The following is a 17488-nucleotide window of genomic DNA, read 5'->3' as shown; positions in this document are numbered from 1 at the left end:
GCGTGTCTTGTAACACAAAGGCATGTACCAGCTCTTTCCATTCTTGGCTATGCGTTTTCCTTGTCCAAAATATAAGTATAACAACAAAATGTAAATTGGTATATACATGACCTGTCCCCGGCGGTTTCCTGCAGGTAGGCCTGCACGGCGACGACGGGCACGTTGTTGTTGACGTGCGGGGCGGTGGCGCGCACGTGCGCCAGGCGCTGCTTGGCGGCCGCGTACGCCGCCGCGCTGCCCACCGCCTGCGCCGCCGTCACATCGCACTGCGACGCCTCACCACTTATACACAAAACACTCTCTTACTTTCCCGATACTATTATGGTATTTAAAAATACGCTTAATTATAACAAATAATCACCAGCTCACTATGTTGAGTGCAAAATACAACATGTTGAGTGCAAAATACAGTTGGTTAAAGAAAATATATAGAAAAGGAAGAATAAGAAGTCAAGATGTGATCCAGATAGTTTTGAGATTTTTTGTATATATTTGTGTAAATAAGTTTTGAATGAAGATGTGTTAATTTGATAAAAAGTGTTTGGCTGCCGCGCTGTCGGTGACAAGTTAAACATACTATACGTCCCCACTCAACAGCATCCAGGGGGGTCATGGGGTCATACCCCCCCTGAGCTGATGAAAATATATTGATATATTTTGTCAAGCTCTTGACTTGACCACGACTATGTAACCCCTCCCCCTGGCACCAAAACTGGATCCGCCCTTGCCCCCACTCGGGACCCTACCCTAAGTTAGGATGACTAGGCCATAGTCAATTACGCTGCACTGCGGATTGACTTTACACATATCTTTGAATTTGCCTATATGTGCAGGCATCGCGATGTTTTCCTTCACCGTTAAAACATCGGGTAATTTATGTACATATGAAAATTCTAAAAATCGAAAATCAAATTGATAAATGGCAAGATTACAATAATATAATAATTATTTTATTTCAACCGTAAATAACTCATAAAATAGTAAATTTGTTAGTAATAGTTATACATTCATACATTTCTTATGTGTTAAATCTCTCATATAAACTATATTATACACATATGATTTTTAATAATTTTTCTATTACTAATTGATACTTGATTTATGAATAACTTAAGTTTAAAAGTTATTTAGAAGTTCGACATACTCACACAACAGTTGCTTTGCCGAAAACATTCTGGAATGCTTCTCTGATTGGCGACACATTTACTTCTTTATCTGACGCTACCACTACATACAAGTCTCCACCGCTTTCTGAAAAACATGAAAATGTAGATGAACATAGAGATGGTTACCAAGAAAAACTAAATGTAACAAAAATCTGGAACATGGATAAGATTATATTGTGGAAAAATTAAATTCAAATAAGCATAGATAATAACTCAATTTTTATATTTTCTGCGGATTAAAATTGCGTGCGACGCCTTATATAAATAATATAATTTACATTTAAAATAGTACATTTTTAATATCTTATAATTTAATCACACTAATGTTATAAATGTGAAAGTTTAGATGGATGGATGTTTGTTAGAGTTTGTAGCCTAAACATCTGAAGAGAATTCGATGACATTTGGTATAGTTGTAGAGGATAGTCTGGAAGAACATATAGGCTACTCATTTTTGTTTTTTTAATTCCACGCGAACGAATTCGCGGGCGAAAGCTAGTGTCTTATATTTTCAAATATTTTATATGACTTGAATAAATTTAGCAATCTACTTATTTCTAAACAGATTTTGCCCGCGACTCTGTCTGCGTGGAAGTAAAAAAAAGAAGTAAGTAGCCTATACATTTTTCCAGGCTATCATCTATGTCATTACATTAAGATCCATTTGCAGTTTAGGTTGTAACTCTTAACAAACATCCATCCAGACATCTAAACATTTATAATATTAGTAAAATTAATCAATTAAATGTAATAAAGTACATACTTAAGTACTCCTTCATCTGTGGGTCGAGTGTAGTGATCATAGTGTCAACGGAGCTCTTCGCCTTCTCGGCGACGCGCTGCAGGATGCCGCCCGACGACACCGCGCCCTTCATCCACGTCAGCAGACCGCTGCCGGGCATCACATCACCTACAAACACAATTATCCTCAGAATAAAACTATAATTTCACAATGTATACTTATACTAGCAATAATAATTAAATTGGATTGGTGAAATAAAAAAAACAACTATACTGTGTGTTCTTCCAGACTATCCTCTACATCTAATCCAAATTTAATCAAGATCCATTCAGTGTTTAGGCTACAAACTCTAAAAACTTCCATCCATCCAAACTATAGTAAAATGTCACTAGTAAGAAGTAAAATAGTACAGTGTAAACACAATTCTTTGAAATGTAGGATGTTAGCAATCACAGAATATTTTTAAATCATTCTTTTTTAATAAAAAAAAAAACCCTACACTTACAAGTATAAACAAAACATTTTTGTACTATTTAATTTAAAAAGTAAAAGGTAGTGCATAAATTTAAAAAGATTGTCATGTAGAAAAGGGACATATACTACAAGCCTGGCAGCAAAAAAGCAAGATTGTTTTAATAATAGTAATTAAAAAGTTTTACAAATTAAGTATACAAACCAATTCTATCAATTTCCGGTGTGGAAGGTGGCAGTGACTCTGGGGACTGTGTGGCTTGAGAATCCTCAGGAGATCTGATTGGAAGTGTGGGCTCACCCTTGTTGGGTGGTATTGCAGGACTGAAACCAATTTTTTTTTTATTAATTATTTTTATATTTAATGATTGTGACTTCAACTATGCTAAATTAAAAATAAAACTAGTAACAAATATTGCCTGTCACTCAGTGATGTAGATTTCTATTGACATAAGAATATGCAATAGGCTAGTAGTTTTAAATTATCTACATACGAAAATTCTGATAATGTTAAGTTTAACTTTATCTTTGAGTCACTGAACAAGTTAACAACCATAATGGCTTGGTAATACCTTAGTAACTTTTATTTTCATACTAATAATCTGGGTGTTTACTGATTACTATAGCGCAGCACAAATAACTAGAATATCCTACCTGAAAGTTTCCTGTTCTGTAGACTCCACTGCAGCATTATCAACAACTGAAGTTGGTTGCACTGGTTGTGATACTGGTACAATGACATTGGGCTTCTGGAATTTATATTTCATAGTCAATTGTAATGCAGACAATCAAAGATTAACATAACATAGAATTGATATTAATAAGACTAAAAGAAGCTTACAAGGCAACTGATATGATCGTTAGTAAAATATTTGACTCTCAATCACCATGAGCCTTAGCATGTTCCAATCTATTTTAAATAACATCTAAGTTAAAGAGATTTCAACGCAAAAAGTATTGTATCATTTTTTCTCAGTATTAAGATATTTCATGGTTTTATAAATTAGTTTTATTAAATAATATACCTGTAAAACCGGAGCTGTAACAAAGTTTGGAAGTTCCGATGGCGGAGCTATGCTTGATAATAAATTGCCAGGGACAACAGCTGGTAGCACTGGAGCTACGGGTATTATTTTCTTTTTATTATCTGAGCCACTCATCTACAATAAATATAACAATAAAAGTTATCAAAACCCCACAATCGTGAACATATTTAATATTCGGGATGTAAGATTTAACTAACTTTTTATGCACACACTCTGTAACCAATTAGTATAGTATATTATAAGATAAATTAAATACGTTGATATTTTTCTTGTTGTAGTAGGAATTCTGGTTTTATTTTGTTGACACGGTGTTTTATTTTTGGTTGTTGAAGTTTTGATTTTTGACATTGACAATAAATTGACAGTTTTTCGAGATTGCAAATATGATGACATGTCGAAGCCTTACGGAAAACCGTATAACGGAACACTATTTATAATTTCACTAGTTTTTCCGTATTTTTTGATAAAAATGGAAGAATAAGAAGATTTTGAAACACTTAATATATTTAACTTTTCTACTTAAATACCATTTTCCTTTTATTTCCATTTATTTTGAATAAAATGTTGGTAATGTAATCTGTGATGGGACACGAACATCTGTCATCAACGCTAATTTGACAAGCCATCAACATAACGCATCACTAAAGTTTTATCTTCCCTCTTTGAGCCATTGATTTAAAAACATCATTTTACTTTATCAAATACGTGGTGCTATAAAAATAATTGAAAATGTCTGAAGAGACCGATGCACCGGTTTTCAGCACTGTTGATATCAACAGAGATGAGGAGGATCTATTTGCTTCAGCGGTTCAGGTAGGTATTTCTTATTAGAATTTCCTATTAATTACTTCGGTGTACATTCATTTAGCGGTATCCTGCAGAGTTCGTTGACGCCCCTTTTTGTTTAATCTCCATTCAATTTCTAAACTAAGAAAACCATGTATTAGCGGAATGTAAATTAGCACGATAATTAGAATTATTTCTTAAAAGTGCTTTTATTATGATTGAAAGATGGTAAATACGCTAAATAAATGCTAATCACCTATAACAATTTTTATTTTCTGATCTATTTCAAAAGTACTTGTAAAATAAGCCTATTAAAACATTGATTATTTCTTTTACTTTACTAAGACTTAATCCTGTTATTATTGTATTTACTATACACTAAGATCAACTAGCTGTTAGTACAAATTAATATGAAACTCAAATTCTAATATAAAGTGTGGTGTTGCAAGATTTAAACTGTAGCAAATACATATCTAGGTAAGAATGATTACATATTGTTGATTTTTATTGACTTTTTTTGATTAATATTTTTTTACAGGAAGTTAGTCTGGATTCTGAGGTAAATGGAACAAGCGAGTCTTTAGAGAAGGTGTCAATAAGTGATGTATCATCCATGCCAGCTGTAGTAGGAAGCCCTATTATGGAAGAGGTCAGTGATTTAAAATAATGCTTGACATCAATGTTAAATTGATTACATTGAATTGAAGTTTTTTTTTATCAAAACATTCTTTTGCAATTTTCTCTAACGGTAACTTACACCAGAAAGTTTTGCTTTAAATGTTTTTAGCTCTACTACTACAACTTTTTATATCAAGTACATTCAAGGATATTTATATCTCTAGAATATGCATATTTTAAAAGGTCACAAACCCGTTAAAATAACCTTAATTATATTGATAAGTAATTTTGCTCAATTATTACCAAAACAAACTGTTTTTGTTTGTGTCACATTTATTTTTCACTTATCTAAAATGTATTATCATGGTTTAAGAAAGTATGATTCAAACAATATCTTTGTGACTCATTTTAATGTTAACATTTAAGCCTCATGTCATATAAATTATTTTTTTACAATCTACTAAAACTATGAATCTTCTTATTATATTCCAGATAGCAACAGAACGAGCCAATAATATAATAATCACTGTAACAGAGCCTCAAAAGATTGGTGAAGGCATGAGCTCATATGTAGCTTATCATGTTTTAACAAAAACAAATATGCCAATATTCAGCAAGCATGAATTTGGTGTTCTCCGACGTTTTAGTGATTTCTTAGGCCTGCATGAGAAATTAACGGAGAAATATCTTCGTTCCGGTAGAATAATACCACCAGCTCCAGAAAAGAGTATTGTTGGTGAGTTTTTATATAAAGGAAGACAAGAAAGTGTGAATGGATTGTGTGAAAGAAGATATGCTTAGGAAGTGAGTCGATTCAGATATGAAAGAGCAGCACATATTACGCTGACCCTCCATAGGGTTAAGAGAAAGTTGACAATAGTGAGTTTTATGTATCTAGAGTTACATTTTAACAGATGTAGATTATACTTATCAATGTGAGATCTGTCTGAATTTATGGTATTTGATGATTCTAATTGTACAGTTATATCTCTTATCTCTTTGAACTTGTAACTCAATTTCGAAGAGATAAGAGTAAAAGTGTAGTACAACTGTTTTAACATTCCAATCTTATGATTTGTTCATATTCTCACAGCTATGAATGTCTGATAAAATGAAACCACTGAAGTTTGAAAGTAGCAAAAGGTTAGTGTGGTATGGACATGTTATGCAACGAGACAATGGGGACATAAACCAGAAAGTGTTAAGAATCCATGTGGATGGCTACAAAGGAAAAGGAAGACTGAAGAAATATGGATGGATTGTGTGAAAGAGGATATGCTTAAGAAAGGAGTGGTTTCAGATATGACGGCTGATAGAGATGTATGGAAGAGCATCACATACTGTGCCGCCCCTCCATAAGGGATAAGGGCAAGTTGATGATGATAAGTTATTTAAATTTTGTTTTTCATTAAATAAGTTAAAACGTTTTTGATTAGTTTAACTAATATGTTCTTTTAACATGTAAAGTGTAGAATAGTATAATTTATCATAGTATTAATATAGGTACAACAAAGTTAAAGATGACATCAACCCCATCTACGGAGAGCGCTAATGGCACCAACGCGTCTGCCAGCCTGCAGTCGCAGTTCGTGGAGCGACGGCGCGCGGCGCTCGAACGCTTCCTCAACCGCGTGGCGCAGCACCCCGTGCTTTGTATAGATCCTGATTTTAGAGAATTCCTTGAATCCGGTGAGAACTTTTGTTAAATATAATATTACATTTGGAAAATACTGCAATATGTGCGTGATAATGTCTTTAATAGTGTTAAAAAAATTGTTTTATAAGCTTATCTATTCTAATATAAAGGGGAAAGATTTGTATTTTTGTATGTATTGAAATAACTCACAACCTATTGGGCTGATTTAAAAAATTAGGTAATTTATCTCCGAGTAACATAGGCTATATTTTTAATGTTTTTTTTAAATTTCACGCTCGGAGGTCGCAAGCAACAGCTACTTTATTGATAGAATAATAATTTTGATTTTGACTCTAGAATCTTGTGGATGTCAGTGTTATTAATTTTAATATGTATTTAATTAGATACGGAGCTACCTAAAGCGACGAGCACGTCAGCGCTGAGCGGCGCGGGCATGTTGCGGTTGTTCAACAAAGTGGGAGAGACCGTCAACAAAATCACTTACAGAATGGACGAGTCTGACCCTGTAAGCATTACTGTTACATTTTTATCTATTATGATGTTAAATGTTTAGTAAGATAGTTTTTTGTTGAATTTCCTTGTGTTTGACACCTAGGAACAACTATTCTCATGTCAATTTATAATGTCTATTTTACTTTAAGCAGTGATATTTACTTCATGTAAGATAGAACTTAATATTTTATCTACTGGTCCAATGATTGCTTTAATATTGACATGTTCGATGTCAATACGATTTTTTTTTTTCAATGAAAATGATCAGTTTACCATAGTTGTCAATAAACATCCTTTAAACTACTAAGCTGTGACTCGACAACTAAATAATCAGCTCACATTTGACTTACAGCGCATACAAATACAAATGTAGGTACATATTGAATTTATTTGTGAGTTGGTCCACAGATCTTCACATGAACCGTGAGCTGATCTGTAGGTTATAAATCAGTTATGCTTTCCATGTGCCAGTGGTTCGAGGAGCGCACTGCGCGCGTGGAGTGCGTGGAGGCGCAGCTGCGGCGGCTGTGCGGCGCGTGCGAGGCGCTGGCGGGCGAGCGGCGCGAGCTGGCTGCGCGGGCGCACGACGCCGCGCGCGCCGCCGCCGCGCTCTCCGCCGCAGACCCGCACCCGCCGCTGTCTCGCGCGCTCTCGCACCTCGCGGATTTACACGAGAAGGTACACAACGAATCTGACTCGAAGGACCTTACAGTCAACTGTCAGATCCGGCTCGAAGGACCACTTACAAACAACTGTTGAATCCGACTCAAAGGACCACCATACAATCAGCTCAATTTATATAATAGCTGTTTAATTACTGGAATTTGACAAACACTTTGTAGCCTATGTGTTCTTCCCGACTATGATCTACATCTGTGCCGAATTTTATTTAGATCCATTGAGCCGTTCTAGAGATACATCTAGACCTTTACTTTTATGATATTTCCGTATAATTTACAAAGCTTTTAGACCAATTTTTTTTTAAATTTGCATTGACTCGTCCATCTGTATGTTTCTGAATTTAAATACATACTATTGAAGAATACTTGTGCATGCATATTTTTGAAACCAAAGGCCTGTACGTTTTGTGAAAATTTGTACATATTTTTGCATCTGACTGCATAAAATAATTTCGGAAACCGGATCTCAATATTGATAACAATTAAAGTAATTGTTTGTTCGCAGATTGAACACTTAAGAATGGAGCAATCCAATACAGACTTTTACGTGTTAACGGAACACATAAAAGATTACCTCGGTCTGATTGGTGCTATAAAGGATGTTTTCCACGAGAGAGTTAAGGTATGTATTATATATACAAATCCTAGATTAATTTACATTCAACCGACTTTCCCACTAGTTTACTTTTATATGCAAAACCGTAGTAGAATGTGCTTGAAATACGTCGGATGAAGCTATGAAGCACAGTTAAATATAAAATCACTAGTTTTCGTCCGCGGATACGTCCGTGTGAAATTAAAAAAAACAATAAAATATACCCTTTTACTAAGTTATTATGTTACTGACAACGTAGCTTTTTAATAGTGAAAGAATTTTTGTAATCGGATCAGTAGTTTTTGAGTTATTTTAATACATACAAAAATCCAAATCTTTTCTTTTTTATCTATACTCATCTTAAATAGAGGAGAAATTCCTTTTTGTTTTTGTATATATTGAATTAACTCAAAAACTACTGGGCCGATTCTTATAATTCCTTCACCATTGGAAAGGTAATGTATCTGTGAATAACATAGGTTATATTATTAAGATTCACAGACGAAGTCGCGAGCATCAGCTAGTTATAGACGCTGTAACGTATGCAATTCCAGGTGTTCCAGAACTGGCAGCACGCGCAGATGCAACTGACGAAGCGGCGCGAGAACAAGGCGAAGGCGGAGCTCGCCAACAGACCGGATAAGATTGAACAAGCTTCTAATGAAATTATTGAGGTAAACAACACTTATTTTAGAAAACATTATAAATGCGAAAGTTTAGATGGATGGATGTTAGAGTTTGTAGCCAAAAAGACTGATGATCTGGATGAAATTTGGCAAGATATTGAACATAGTCTGGAAGAATACATAGGCACTTTTATTACTTTTTTTTTTAACTTCAATTCGGGCAGAATCGCGGGCAAATGCTAGTTGTAATGTAAAAAATGCTAATAAACTAATTTAAAGTTCGTAAGACAGGGATTTCTTACAATTTTTTGTTTTGAGCTACCGATACTTCTGCAAAATTGCGTCATGTTCACGGATTCAATGAAGTGATTACGGTAATAGGAGGAAAAAACTAAATGTGGTTAAAAACCCGTGTCTTATGAATATTATTTTTGTAATAACTGTTTATCTTGGTACCGACAGCGCGGCAGCCGTAAATACAAAAAAAAACTTTTCTTAACCGTGGTTTTGGTTAATTATTTTTTAATTTTATTTACATATTTACAAGAAATAACTGAAACCTATATCGATCACATCATCCTTGTGCGCCTCTTTTGATTCGCTTGTTTTTTTTTTATCTTTTTTCCACAAACCACGTAAAAGTGTCAGTGGCCAGTGTGCAACCTCTTTGGCTGTATACATACTGCAGCCAAAGAGGTTGTATTTTGCATTGAACAATAACTAAAAATTACAAGAGTTTATGCTAATAATAACTAACTGCAGTAACTTACAAAGCTGTTGCTCTTGTCTCCGTTCAACATGGAATAAATTAAAGAATCTTTTGAAATCGGCTCAGTAGTTTTTGAATTAACTCAAAAATACGAATATTTCCTTTATATTAGTATAGATAGATAAAAGTTATTTTTACTATTAACTAAAGTAAAAGCCGAAAAAATACATTTTATAACTAGTCATTTTTTTTTAATTCGTCAGAATATAGATTAGAAAATTAGTGGACAATCATTTTTATGTTTATAATAATTAATTCCTTTTTTTACTTTTTGTTTTTAATATTTAATTTTTGTTTAACTTAAGCTTTGGTTTCATTTAGTTTATCGTTATGATTGTCACATGGAATCTCCCTAAATGTAAGATAGCATGTAATTGTTTATTTAAAATATTACCTTAATTTAAGAACAGCAATAAAGGCTTATTTTTTTTATTTTTTTAAATGGTCTTAACTTTTTTTTATATGCACAGTGGGAATCGAAAGTTGAACGAGGTCAGCAGGAGTTCGACACGATCTCTCGCGTGATCAAGAAGGAGCTGGAGCGCTGGGAGGAGACGCGCGTGGCCGAGCTGCGCGACACCGTGCTGCGCCACCTCCACCAGCACATGCAGCACCAGGCGCAGGTCGCGTCTCCGCACTGCCCCAACATGTCTCGCAACATGTTGCATCGCCAACACCTTACTCTATTCACTTGTTTATACTATCTTATTAATATATATGTCTGATTAAGTCAGCACGAAATCAGAATTATGACACCATGTATGGGCGGTCATGGGTAAAGGCGGATTCCAGAAATACATTCACAATGCTCCTCAGTCAGGATATCGTCGATCTACCAAGCTCATATCGTTCAAACAATGTTCTCGCAACGATACCTATTTCTAGAATGATCTAAGTTCTCTCGAAAGTCGCTTGGCGGCGCTAGTGTTCTAATTATGACTTAAGTTCTTATTGGGACATATATTTGAAAGTTTGGATAGACGTTTGTTAGTTTGTAGCCTAAACTGCTGAACGGATCTCGAAATTTGTCATAGAGGATAGTCTGGAACAACAGACTACCTACTTTTTTTTTACTTCCATGCGGACGAAGTCGCGGATAAAAGCTTGTATCATAATTAATGAAGGTGTACCGAGACTTAGCCTAGATTATAGCTCGGCGATGCCAATGGCCTTTTGTTATGTTTAATTTCAAATATTAAATCAAATAGAAACTTAAGTCACATAAAATCCGGCTCGAAGGACTATTACGCGCTATCGGTAAATCGTTATTTTCTTTACAATTACTAGTAAAAAACACATTTCTGTGAATTTAATGCAGTGTGAACTTAATAATGTTTTCTTTTTGCAGTCTATCCGTTACTGGGACGCGTTCCTGCCGGAGGCGCGCGCTATCAAATGAGGGGTGAGCACATCCCACAACTGCGACAGAAACGACCTTAACACAACATTAGTGCTACATTGCATCACAACACCAAAGACATTTAAAAAATATATAGACGAGGCATAATAATTTTTTTCACTGGTACTTTCTCTGAAAGGTACTTACTATTTTGTTAAGTTTAGTGCAACCTCATGTCCATGATAAAATTTAATAAAATCATACTTATACTTAATATTATAAATGCTAAAGTTTAGATGGATGGATTTTTCTTAGAACTTGAAGACTAAACAGCTGAACGGATTTCGATTAAATTTGGAAATGTGGACGATAGTTTGCAAGAACACAAACTATTTTTTTTTTTTAATTCCGCACGGACGGAGTCGCGGGCAAAAGCTAGTATTTTATAAAAGGCTCCATCTTGTGTTGTAAAATAAACTAATCATTGTTACAAAATCAATAGTGTTAGTGAGATTATGTGAAAAATGTTTCAAGTGTCAACTATGCCCACTCTATATAGTTTTTGAATATCTTTGCATGGCACATTGTAAATGGTATTTAGATAGTCGATACCTAGTTAAATTTCATTAAAATTTGTATTTAAAGCAATATAATGCGTAGATAGGTCTTTAAAGAGATTTAAAATAAAAGGAATACAATAAATTTTGAGGTTAAATGTCCCGAAAATGTCTTGCGTATATATATTTATTGGTTAATATTGTTGAAAACTCTTAATCTTTTGTATTGAAGTAATTTAGACGTAAAATAGTCAGATATTTAAATATATGTTATCTTTAGATAAATGTATATGGAAGTAATCTAAATGTATATAAACAGCTTTAAAAATAACCAGTGTATAAAGTTTAACTTAAGAATTAACTGAGTATAATAAAGTTTGTAATAATATTTGCTTATACTCAAGTTATTCCTAAGTTTAACTTTATTCCGCGTTTATTTGTAAGGCTGAGAGTTTTTCATGTTTAAATTAGCTAATACTATGTATCATTTACAATCGTCCATAAAGAACCAATTATGTCCAGTTTACATTCCAGTCCAGCGATCGAACCAGCGCTGGAATACTGTAAACGGGGCATTAAGTCTATTTTTTCAGCTATTTTAAACCTTATCGTGTATTATGGTTTAAATACATAATTTAAACGACTTAGATAATTTAACAGTTTTAACTTTTTCGATGCAAATCGTATAAAGTTGAACTTTTTACTCTCTACACATTCCTTATTATATGCTGTTTTCATACTAATTAAATTTTATTTTTTAAAAATTAGCAATTTCACATTTAAAGAAAGCTTTATTATATTAAAAGTGTTAGTCTAAGGGCCTGTCCCACCACTGGCTGATAGCGAATGCCTAATTTTAGTCCCTTTCCACCCTTTTCTTAAGAGGAAAGGATGGGAAGAAAAAGTAGATTTGACGGTGGGGGAGAAGCATAGGGAGAAGAATCCTCTTTATGTGCATCTCCTCCGTCAATTAATGATAGACAACGCATCTGCAATTGTGGATGTCTATGGGCGGGGGTCACTTTCCATTTCGGTGGATTCAGGTGGCTGCTTGCTCGTTTGCCACCTTGTATTATAAAAAAAAACGGGCTAGATAACGTAAAAATGACGTCACTGTCAGAGGAAACAAAATCCGATATTTTCATCACATATTTTACGCGTTCGATTGTTATCACATAATTTACAATATGGTGGGACAGGCCCTTTTGCTTGTAAATTACGATTTTTTTTAGTTTATGTGTTTAAAATATGGTATTGTTTTTCTTAAATGTATCAGTGAATTTAAGTATATTTTGTACATAAGGTTTAGTAAAAAATTGCTTGCGGTTTGAAAATCATTATTTACTATTCGATTATTCGCTTAGCTTATTTTTAAGATTAGGGTGAGATTTTGTTACGTTATATATTTTAAGCTGATTGTTTTATAAAAATAATTCTTATATTCTTATTTTATTAAATATATGTCATGTATGTTGTCAAATATTGTTACAGTCAGAGAATTCTTACTTCTACACTAACATTATTTTTTATGTGATATTACATATTCCTAAAATTGTGATTTTATGGTTTTTATAAAATTGGCAAAAGAACTGAATTAGGATCTCATTATTATTGAGGCTTTTACAGATTAAAAATAGTTTTTGGCCACTATTGAAGTTAAAAATATTGCATACGATTTTGTAACCCGCAAATAAAATGCAATATATTCGTAAAATAGCTTATTACGTCTAGTATTAGAATTATTATTTACAATCCGAATTAATTTAAATTGATTTAATTTGAGATTAAAGGACTTATATTCATATAAATATTAAGATAAAAAATGAATCCAGTTATAATTTTAATTGTAATCAAAGAATATAAAACAGTGATTATCTAATTAGTAGAATTTTATCAACTTGTACATTTTATCATATTGTACTATCGATTCTTATTTTCTACAAAAGTTCAATAACATTGAAAAAAGGAAAAAACGCATTTTTTTTACAGTTTGCATCATAAACTAAATCAAAAATAGAATAGAATATAAAACATTACTAATCCATATTAAAATTGATGAAAAAAACGTTAAAATAGTTTTTATTTTTTTAAATGAAGTTGTCTAAATTTTTATTAGTATACGTTAGTGCATTTAAAAAAGTAAGTATTGCTAAATTAATAATTCAAAATTGATAAGATTACTATATCTAAGGATTATCTGTCTGTTATTATACACATTGTAAAAGAGGGCAAGTGGATTGCAAAGTGTATTATTGTTTATATAAAAATGTAGTCACATCAAAAGTAAATAAAAAATTACTCTGGCTGTAACATATTTACTTTATATCGTAGTTAAGTACGATTTAAAAATCTCGAGTCTAATGTATTCATTATTTTTTATATTGCCAAATATATTTAGTGGTAATTCGGTATAAAGAGTTTATATAAGTGATAAATAACGTTGGTTTATTATAGAAAGTATACTTTATTCCCATTATAATTATTACATGAATATTCTGCGTTTTCTTTATAACCTTAACACTTCACATAACAGCGGTCCGCAAGAGGATGAAGCGGGCCGCATTAAATACCTTCTGTCTTGAGTTGTTTCGACACAAATGTGTGATTCACATAGTTTAAATAAATTATCAGTAATTAGGCACGTCTTACAGACGATAAACAATTATACGAAATTTTATGGATAAAAACAATGTGACGTCATAGCAAAATAGTAATTGAAGAAAAAAAATTAAATCTACGTATGAGTTTTTAACCACATAAAGTAACTAAAAAAATTGGATCCACCTGCAAGTACTACTTTTCGTATAGAAATTAGCAAAATCCCCACCAGGAACGAAGATAAACTCCTTTCGGGAAGACTGTTGATAAAATTATGGAACAGGGTGTCCTATAAGTTTTTTAAAAATCTAAACTTTTATACTTCCTGATTGTCCTAGCAATGGGCTGCGCAAATGCAGGCGGAGCTGCTCAACAGCATAAAAAAACGTACAGACGAATAGGACCCTCCTTTTGGGAAGCCGGTTAAAAATATAGAAAGCAGTAAAGACTACAATAATGTTAGCTGTCCCCAAGAACTAGTCTAGATCATTGTTAATAGACACATGGTCTTGTTCTGTCCTCTACAAAAGTGAAACTACCATAACTAAATCCTATCACTGCTCATATTAACTATAACATCACATTGAGTCAAACTTTGTTAACATAAAAGGCGACAGTAATCTTATCAAAACTAAACGGATATGGAATTTACCAAGTACTATAAAAATAAAACGGAAGTTTCACAGAGCTATTCAGACATATCTAAATGCGTCATATAACCACATTAATCATGTTTGTATAAGGTCGCGTGTATGTAAACTAGTCTGCGTTTATTCTAGGTTTTTCATTGTTTCTCAATATATTTCAAGCAATAAAGTATTTATTGTTATTCTTTTATGGTTATCGGTTAGCAATGCCCCTACCGCGGGATTTTAATGTGTGGCGGAATTATTTTTAAACTTTACTTAAAAGAGAGGCCACATAAGTGTTTTGCGTTGCGTTTTCGATACGTTTTACTGTGACATGTCTTCGTACGATATTTTAACCAATTAACGGATAAGACGCAGTATTTCAAACCGGTAGAACGTAGAATATTCGAGTCCTTCAACAAGCTAGGATATCTTTCTCGAAGACAACGCGTCCGTAGTTCTTCTGGTGTTTCTGATGTCCATGAGATTCCATAAACTTTTGTTTCCCGGCTAATTTGCCTTTTCTTTTTCTATAGTAAAAAGAGGCAAACGAGCGGCGGGAACACCGAAGTGATCACCGACATCTATGGACATCCGCAACACCAAAGGAACTACAGATGCGTTGCCGGCCTTTGAGGAAATGATCTCGCTTCTTGGAGGACCCTTAGTCGTATTGGTTTGGAAATACCGCCGAGGACCGACCGTTCCACAACACAATTATCTTATGAAATACCGGGCAATGCCTTTTAATTACTTGCGACAGTCTCGCCTTGCGTTGAAATGTCGTGCGGACACACTTGTGTGGCGTAAGATGCTGACCACTCTAATAGGGTATTTCTAAGAGTAACGTATCTCCGTTTCCTCCAGTTTTGTGCATATTATGGGCATTAATAATCACGAAATAAACATAATATTCATATTAAACGATACGCTCCTCATTCAGTCCTAACAATATAAGAGTTTTAAGAAGAGTGAATACGTATTAGGTATTATTTTATTTAAGCATAATGAATCATTGAAATTTTAAAAACAAACCAAAGCTGTTATTGATGTATTATTTCTCTTTAAAAACATACAATGCCGACGTTATGAAAACAACCCTTTGTAACAACCAAGGCGGGTTTAACAGTTAATTGATATAGTATTTTTTATAGTCAACGGTAGTTACATTTATTAAAAGAAATGAAATATGCGTTTAATGCTATTCCATTGAAACTTCGCGACATGGAACAATTTTGTGATTACAAATATAACGCAAAACAAGACGACAAAAACTACAATTTGTAATTACACAATAATAGTGTATAAAAATATTAGGATTTAAAACCAAATCAAAACGTACGTGGACAAATCAAGTTTGTGTGATAAGTGGCTACTATCAATTATTGCGGACGATAATTATACATTGATTACCTATATAAGAGGAAAACTTATCATTTGTGATTTGTTGTACAATAAAACTCTCAGGTAAGTACTTATATATTATTTCATTCAATAGTAGAAATTTTTTTTTATAATCCAGTAATAATTACTTACCTACCAATGCGAGCCAATTTTTTTATAATTTCAATAAAGGAGTTACATTTTACGTAGATATTTTAAACTCATTAAATGAAAACTAAACATACTTCTCTACATCCCACATAATTTCCCTTATTACAAGTGTATTTTTTTTTAATCCTGACTTTAAAAGTGATCTACATAATAATTGTGTTAATACGGCAGTTAAAAGGACTCAATTTTTGGTTACAGTTACAATGCGAGTAATCATTGCGATTGCGCTATTGTCAGTGGCATATGCCCTGCCGGCCCCGGACGCACCCACCTTCGACTTCAGGAGTCTGTTCGCGCCACAGGATGCCGACCTGAGCCAAGACTCCGCCACCGCCGTACACTTTGTCGATTCCCCATTGAACGAGGATGATGGTAGCGCTGTTCACTTCGTTGATTCACCACAAGAAGACATAGATAATGGCCATGTCATTCGCTCAGCTGGCAACTTTGAAGAAATCGGTGAAGATGACAACATTGTTCGATTTGTTGACGCACCGACCAACGAAGACGCCAACGATGGCGTAGCTATCGATTTCGTCGACTCGCCAGTGGAATCAAACATTGACGATTCAAATATGGCTCGGTTCGCAGACAATGGTATTGCCGTTAACTTCGTCGACTCTCCTATTGAACAGGCTGATGATGGAAGCGCAGTTCATTTCGTCGACAACGTAGAGACAGCCGCCGAGGACGGCACGATATCCGCGTTTGCTGGTATGCCTCTAAACGAGGAAGCACATGACGATGGTACCTCAATTAACTTCGTTAATTCCCCAATGAATGAAATCTTAGAAGCCGGCGCAGCTGATATTATTTTAATCGGACACGTTTTTGAACCCATCGCAGCTCCAGAATTGGAGACCATCAATGTCGATGTCCCCGAAGATTTTTACAACGTACACTACCCCGGCAAGATTTACGACAACCCTATGCTTCGCTAATTCCGCAATGTTTAGCAAAATAACATCTTGTGACACTATCATTTGATGATAGCTATGAAATTAAATTATGATTTTGTAATTTTTTATTATCGTTTTTAATTTTTTTTCAAGCTTTTTTACCAAAATAAAAGATCTGAGGATCATTTACTACAGTAAACTATGTAATCTATTCCTGTACATATCCTGATTCTTCATGCTAGACATTTTTGGTCCTAGATGGAT

General features: G+C 33.8%; 3 protein-coding genes across 3 annotated transcripts; 2 read left to right on the top strand and 1 right to left on the bottom strand.

Moving 5' to 3' along the window:
• Nucleotides 1-32: 32 nt before the first annotated feature.
• Nucleotides 33-3758, bottom strand: LOC106102204 (protein PRRC1-like). Its single transcript, XM_013281622.1, has 7 exons — nucleotides 3623-3758; nucleotides 3405-3539; nucleotides 3034-3128; nucleotides 2585-2703; nucleotides 1930-2076; nucleotides 1149-1251; nucleotides 33-282 (listed from the first exon to the last, which is right to left on the bottom strand). The coding sequence occupies exons 2-7, from the start codon at nucleotides 3537-3539 to the stop codon at nucleotides 48-50; spliced, it is 834 nt and encodes a 277-aa protein (XP_013137076.1). The 5' UTR covers nucleotides 3623-3758; the 3' UTR covers nucleotides 33-47.
• Nucleotides 3759-4038: 280 nt separating this feature from the next.
• On the top strand, nucleotides 4039-11449 carry LOC106102526 (sorting nexin-2). The gene is made up of 10 exons (XM_013282037.1): nucleotides 4039-4238; nucleotides 4750-4860; nucleotides 5322-5565; nucleotides 6333-6518; nucleotides 6870-6991; nucleotides 7450-7656; nucleotides 8164-8280; nucleotides 8808-8927; nucleotides 10119-10271; nucleotides 10997-11449. The coding sequence occupies exons 1-10, from the start codon at nucleotides 4155-4157 to the stop codon at nucleotides 11045-11047; spliced, it is 1395 nt and encodes a 464-aa protein (XP_013137491.1). The 5' UTR covers nucleotides 4039-4154; the 3' UTR covers nucleotides 11048-11449.
• A 4682-nt stretch (nucleotides 11450-16131) lies between these two features.
• Nucleotides 16132-17352, top strand: LOC106102576. Its single transcript, XM_013282101.1, has 2 exons — nucleotides 16132-16238; nucleotides 16524-17352. Exon 2 carries the CDS (start codon nucleotides 16529-16531, stop codon nucleotides 17264-17266), a length of 738 nt encoding a protein of 245 aa, XP_013137555.1. The 5' UTR covers nucleotides 16132-16238; nucleotides 16524-16528; the 3' UTR covers nucleotides 17267-17352.
• The last annotated feature ends 136 nt before the right edge of the window (nucleotides 17353-17488 follow it).

Source organism: Papilio polytes, unplaced genomic scaffold (assembly GCF_000836215.1).
Source record: "Papilio polytes unplaced genomic scaffold, Ppol_1.0 DF823923.1, whole genome shotgun sequence".
NCBI classification, from domain to species: Eukaryota; Metazoa; Arthropoda; class Insecta; order Lepidoptera; family Papilionidae; genus Papilio; species Papilio polytes.
The sequence above is the reverse complement of the archived record's forward strand: the minus strand, read 5'-3'. Positions and strand labels throughout refer to the sequence as shown.